General features: G+C 36.0%; 1 protein-coding gene across 1 annotated transcript in view; it reads left to right on the plus strand.

Annotated features, from left to right (window-relative positions):
- The window catches only part of LOC107719223 (protocadherin-15-like), a 217,308-nt gene that overhangs the window by 129,224 nt on the left and 81,846 nt on the right, over nt 1–6,238 (plus strand). The window contains exon 19 of the mRNA XM_016526598.1: nt 2,943–3,167. Coding sequence (XP_016382084.1) covers nt 2,943–3,167 — 225 coding nt within the window. The remainder of the gene's footprint in view (nt 1–2,942; nt 3,168–6,238) is intronic.

Raw genomic sequence — 6,238 nt, forward strand, 5'->3', positions numbered from 1 at the left:
AAACTTTTGTAGAAGCATTTTTTAAATTTGAACTAGCACCTCATGACTACACCACGTTATGTACGAGAAGCTGCAAAAGACACAGGCACAAGTGAAATGTAAAAAACACGGTGACATAAATTTTTAAGTATATATGACGATATATCGCGTCACCAAAAATCATTGAGGTCATGTACATATATTGCGCGATAAGTCGATATATTGATTATTGCGACAGACCTACAAACACTAAATTCAGGCACTTCACTAATTACAAGATAACATTACGCAATGTTTTTGCAAACACAATGCAATGCATTAGAAGAGTAAATTTGGCTATCAGTGAAACAATCATCGTTAATCATCATTACCATATTAAGAAACTTTTTAAATGAACAGCTGAATTGAATTTCAGAACAGTTTATCTTTTAAAACATTATCAAATACGTCAAAAGTCAACAGCTCTTTTATAATTGATGGATATAATCTTTCGGCTCTTACTGAATTGTGGGATATTAGTAGAGCTGTGTTATGGCAGTATACTAAAAAAAACTTGAGTGATCGCCAAAACGAATCTTCATATTGCGACAGACCTAGTGCTGTCCGTTTGCTTTCACTCCTAATCAGCTTCAGATACACATGCATGTGGAACGCAACTATGAATCTATGTGTGCTTAACATGGGCAGTGGCCCCAAAATATATCTGGACACCTGAGGTACACTTAGAAATGTATAAATGTCATTGCATTATACTGGATAACAGCATATCAAAACAAGTGGCATTTATTTTTAAGAAGGATAGCTCAAGCACACTTTACAAGTAAAACATTTCACACAATGATGTTGAAAAGTCTAAATGTATTTGGAAAAATACTAAGTAAAAGTTAATTCTGAGAAAATGTCCACTATAGTTTGGACTTGATATCTTGTCATCTAATACAATGGCATTCATACATTTGTATATCTCGGAGAGAATGTTTGCTGCTCTTCTGCTATGATATTTATGGTTTGTTGAGTTGATTTAATGCTCAACAAACTGTGAAATCAAACAAAATGCAATGCGATCAATGAATCAAAATTGGCCCGTTTTACTTGCTTAATTCATGTTCTTCGTCTAATTGTGCACAATTCGTCAGTGCAAATTATTGCAATAGTAATCTATAGTAATCTTTTATTATATATTTATTTAATTTTATTGGCAAGACTTGAAAAAAAAAAGATAGATAGATAGATGTTCATACACTGAAATTACAGCTTTTGGTTTTGGATGTGCATTTCTGTTTTGTTTGTATGTATGTATGTGTTTATGTATCTATTTATTTGATTAAGCCTTGAATTCCAACAATAATAAAACTTTACAGAGGAGTTCATTCAGTGTTGATTTAATGAGAATGATTCTGTTGCAGCCAACTTGTGAAACAATGTAGCCAGCAGAAGAACAAACTAGTGAACAAATCTTTTTAGTATCACTGCCATGGATCAAAATTCCTACCACTAGTAGTAGTAATGGGCTCCCCATATTTCTGGGATTGAACCATATATGATCTTAAAAATGAGGATTACAAAAGAAAAGTTTATTAAGAACCAGAACTTAAAGTGATATTGGTATATCTTTAATATTTCTTGAGTTACAGGCACGCAAACATTGGAAAAATAATATTTATGGCAAGCAGAAAGGTCTGTTCTATGCTATTGTTTTGATAGAGGGAAACAAGATATATGTCTAGTTTCAACATAATTTGTTCTTCGGACATTTCTCTTTAAAAAGAAAAAGTATCAGCTGAATGCAAAGTGACCCACATTTGGTTTTTGACCACAGAAAATGTATACAATTTAACAATTTACTCCAGGAGCCATATTGAGATTTCAATATCGCTGGAATGAGACCAGATAGATCCTTAAAAATGAAGATACCAAAATAAATATTTGTTAAAACCCAAAATCTATTTTGGCATTAAGATATCTGTAATATTTCTTGAGTTACAGGCCTGCAAACTTTGCAGAAAAACAATTGAAAAGTGCTTTTTCCCATTTTTGAATGGTCACCGTTAGCATGCAATGCAACAAAGATTTACCAATCTCTGTGTAAAAATTACATAATGATGCTGCCATCCTTCTGAAGTCATTTTTAACCCCCCCGTAATTTGGCTCTGAATCTCAGGGGAAACTGTCATTTTGACCACCCTCTAAAAAATTGTGGATTACTCAGTAAACATACATCCATTACATTTCATATTTTGGCTTTCATTGCTATACATGTTGATCTTTCTTCAGAAGAAATATAAACAAAATAAAAAATTTGAGCCAGGGACCTTTGGTTGAGTTGACACGTGATTAACCCAATTGCAATGACTTGTAAACCCCTCTTTCTACTTCAGCCCGTCTCCTCCAACCACCTGCCTCAATTCCAGTAGGTCGAAACTAAATAATTCTCATTAAATCAACTCTGAATCAACTCCTCTGTAATGTTGCATTATTGTTGGAATTTAAGTATTAAAAAAATACAAAATAGGTATGCACGTCCAAAACCCACAGCTATATATATATTTTTTTTTTTTCATCTAGTCTTGCCAATGAAACATAAAAAAATCTAATTTCATTTGATTATGACAGTTAATTGTATTATCTGCCTCAACTGTGGTATGGAACAACAACATTTAAAAATCCAGACAATTCCCAAGTCCCACCCTACTTTTTTGAAGTTCAATATTCATTTTTACTCAAAAATAAGTCTTGTTACAGAAGTAAACATTGAACAGCATTTCATGTCCATGAGGCCACCGTTTAAGATCTCTCCAATCTTAGTCCAATCAATTGCAATGGATAAAATCAATGGTTTTACTGTCCCTTTAAGGAACTTTTTAGGCAGCTTTATTCCTGCAGTACCTGGCAAAGTGTCGGATCATTAACTCTCTTTTTTTTAACCTTTATTCTCTCTGTTCTCTTTCCTCTGTGTCTCTCAGGCGGTGGATGCCGATCTCGTCTCTAACGTGACCTACAGAATAAAAACAGAAGCCGCTCGGCAGCTCTTCACCGTGAACCGTCTGACCGGCGCCATATCAGTCCTGCAGGCGCTAGACTTTGAGGACTTGGCAGCAGGCAACAGCACCTACACATTTGAAGTGGAGGCGTTAGATCACGGAGGAGTCCTCCTTCCTGGCACAGCCACAGTCATCGTTAGAATCACGGTAAGGCTGCTAAGAACGTGTGAAGCGCTCATCAGCTTAAAAAAAAACTCTGTTTTATCACACCAGTCTCAATGGTAACACGAGAAACTCTCTTCCTGAAAGTTCACCAGGTTCCAGTCGGAAATGGTTTGAACTTGGGGGAAGGAAGCAAATTTTCATCAGGTCTAGTGCCGGTGATTGGATTAGGTCTTTCAAAGCTTGTCCATAGTGTCTACGTGCTAACGCTTCTCAGAAGCCCCGCTGACTCTGTTCCAGTAATGCCTACAAAAAATGTGATCTCTGAATTCAATTAGTCTTGAAAGAGAAACCTCTATGTTGGCAGGATTGTGGGCGTTTTTTACTGGATCCTCGCCTGTGTTTGCGTGCTTTCCCGTTGTGATATTTCTGGTTGACGGTGACAGGAGTGACAGACAAAGCTAGGTTCTGATGCTAGCCTGGCACAGCTATTCCAGGCCTGAATGACTCATTAGCTTTGTGACTGCAATTATGTGAGGATTTTAACGCGAGTGCTCTCCATCGCCTCCGAAGATTAGCCAGGGGATCAGAACAGAAGGATTAGCCTCCTCCAGTTTACAGCAGCTGGAGTGAGTGCGTGAGTGATGAAAAATGAACTTGTACTTCATGTAAAAAGTTCCATTTTTAATTATGTAAATCTGATAGAAATGTTGTGGTTTTCAGTGAGGGCGTATGCATTAACATTAGTGAACGCAATAGCTAACACAAACTAAAAATGAACACACTCGGAGAAAAAAAGAACATAAGCTGTCACTGGGGCGGTACCCTTTTAAAAGGTACATCTTTGTACCTTATTTAGCCCTAAAGGGTGCGTATTATAATATCTTAAATCTGCATAGTAGTAGTACCTAAAGTGTACATATTAGCACCTAAAAGGTGCATGTTAGTTCCTTTTGAAAGGGTACTGCCCCAGTGACGGCTTTTGTACCTTTTTTTTTTCTGAAAATGTACAGAATGTAATCATTTTGGAAGTAAACATTAAGTTAACATTGTGAGCAGACAATATGCAATGTTATATTTATAATTAAACCAGTCCTAGTGAAAAATAAATATACTAAGATGTATTTGAAATACATTTATTTCATGCTAAGTATACTACAAATGCATTCACATACTTATGTACTTAATAAAAATACCCTGCAATTACTAAACTGATATACTTAAACTCTGCTAAATTGTAACAACTAATTTTGTACTTAATGCACTTTAATTGTGCGGAATTAGTGCTGAAGTTCAACTAAAGATATACTGAAGTATATTTGATTGTGCTAAAGGGGAACTATTGCGAGTATACTTTAGATACATTTGACATATCTTGTATTTAAAGTCCGATATTATTCAAAGATCAAACAATCCTCATCAATAGTGACATTAAAGGGGTCATATGATGCGATTTCAATTTTTCCTTTCTCTTTGAAGTGATACAAGCTCTTGGTGCATAAAGAAGATCTGTAAAGTTGCAAAGACTAAAGTCTCAAATCCAAAGAGATATTCTTTATAAAAGCCTACCTAAAACGGCTCGTTCTAACACGCCCCCACATGTCTACATCACGATGTGAGAAGATTTGCATAACGCCGCCCAAATGTTCACGCAAAGAAAGAAGGCGTAACTTTTATTCATGAAGGCGCTGTGTTTCGTTGTGAAAGCGAAACTACTTTGGTTGGCCTTCCCATAGTGTCTACGTGCTAACGCTTCTCAGAAGCCCCGCTGACTCTGTTCCAGTAATGCCTACAAAAAATGTGATCTCTGAATTCAATTAGTCTTGAAAGAGAAACCTCTATGTTGGCAGGATTGTGGGCGTTTTTTACTGGATCCTCGCCTGTGTTTGCGTGCTTTCCCGTTGTGATATTTCTGGTTGACGGTGACAGGAGTGACAGACAAAGCTAGGTTCTGATGCTAGCCTGGCACAGCCATTCCAGGCCTGAATGACTCATTAGCTTTGTGACTGCAATTATGTGAGGATTTTAACGCGAGTGCTCTCCATCGCCTCCGAAGATTAGCCAGGGGATCAGAACAGAAGGATTAGCCTCCTCCAGTTTACAGCAGCTGGAGTGAGTGCGTGAGTGATGAAAAATGAACTTGTACTTCATGTAAAAAGTTCCATTTTTAATTATGTAAATCTGATAGAAATGTTGTGGTTTTCAGTGAGGGCGTATGCATTAACATTAGTGAACGCAATAGCTAACACAAACTAAAAATGAACACACTCGGAGAAAAAAAGAACATAAGCTGTCACTGGGGCGGTACCCTTTTAAAAGGTACATCTTTGTACCTTATTTAGCCCTAAAGGGTGCGTATTATAATATCTTAAATCTGCATAGTAGTAGTACCTAAAGTGTACATATTAGCACCTAAAAGGTGCATGTTAGTTCCTTTTGAAAGGGTACTGCCCCAGTGACGGCTTTTGTACCTTTTTTTTTTCTGAAAATGTACAGAATGTAATCATTTTGGAAGTAAACATTAAGTTAACATTGTGAGCAGACAATATGCAATGTTATATTTATAATTAAACCAGTCCTAGTGAAAAATAAATATACTAAGATGTATTTGAAATACATTTATTTCATGCTAAGTATACTACAAATGCATTCACATACTTATGTACTTAATAAAAATACCCTGCAATTACTAAACTGATATACTTAAACTCTGCTAAATTGTAACAACTAATTTTGTACTTAATGCACTTTAATTGTGCGGAATTAGTGCTGAAGTTCAACTAAAGATATACTGAAGTATATTTGATTGTGCTAAAGGGGAACTATTGCGAGTATACTTTAGATACATTTGACATATCTTGTATTTAAAGTCCGATATTATTCAAAGATCAAACAATCCTCATCAATAGTGACATTAAAGGGGTCATATGATGCGATTTCAATTTTTCCTTTCTCTTTGAAGTGATACAAGCTCTTGGTGCATAAAGAAGATCTGTAAAGTTGCAAAGACTAAAGTCTCAAATCCAAAGAGATATTCTTTATAAAAGCCTACCTAAAACGGCTCGTTCTAACACGCCCCCACATACCTACGTCACTATCTGGGAAGATTTGCATAA

Source organism: Sinocyclocheilus rhinocerous, unplaced genomic scaffold, assembly GCF_001515625.1.
Source record: "Sinocyclocheilus rhinocerous isolate Xijiao unplaced genomic scaffold, SAMN03320098_v1.1 scaffold513, whole genome shotgun sequence".
NCBI classification, from domain to species: domain Eukaryota; kingdom Metazoa; phylum Chordata; class Actinopteri; order Cypriniformes; family Cyprinidae; genus Sinocyclocheilus; species Sinocyclocheilus rhinocerous.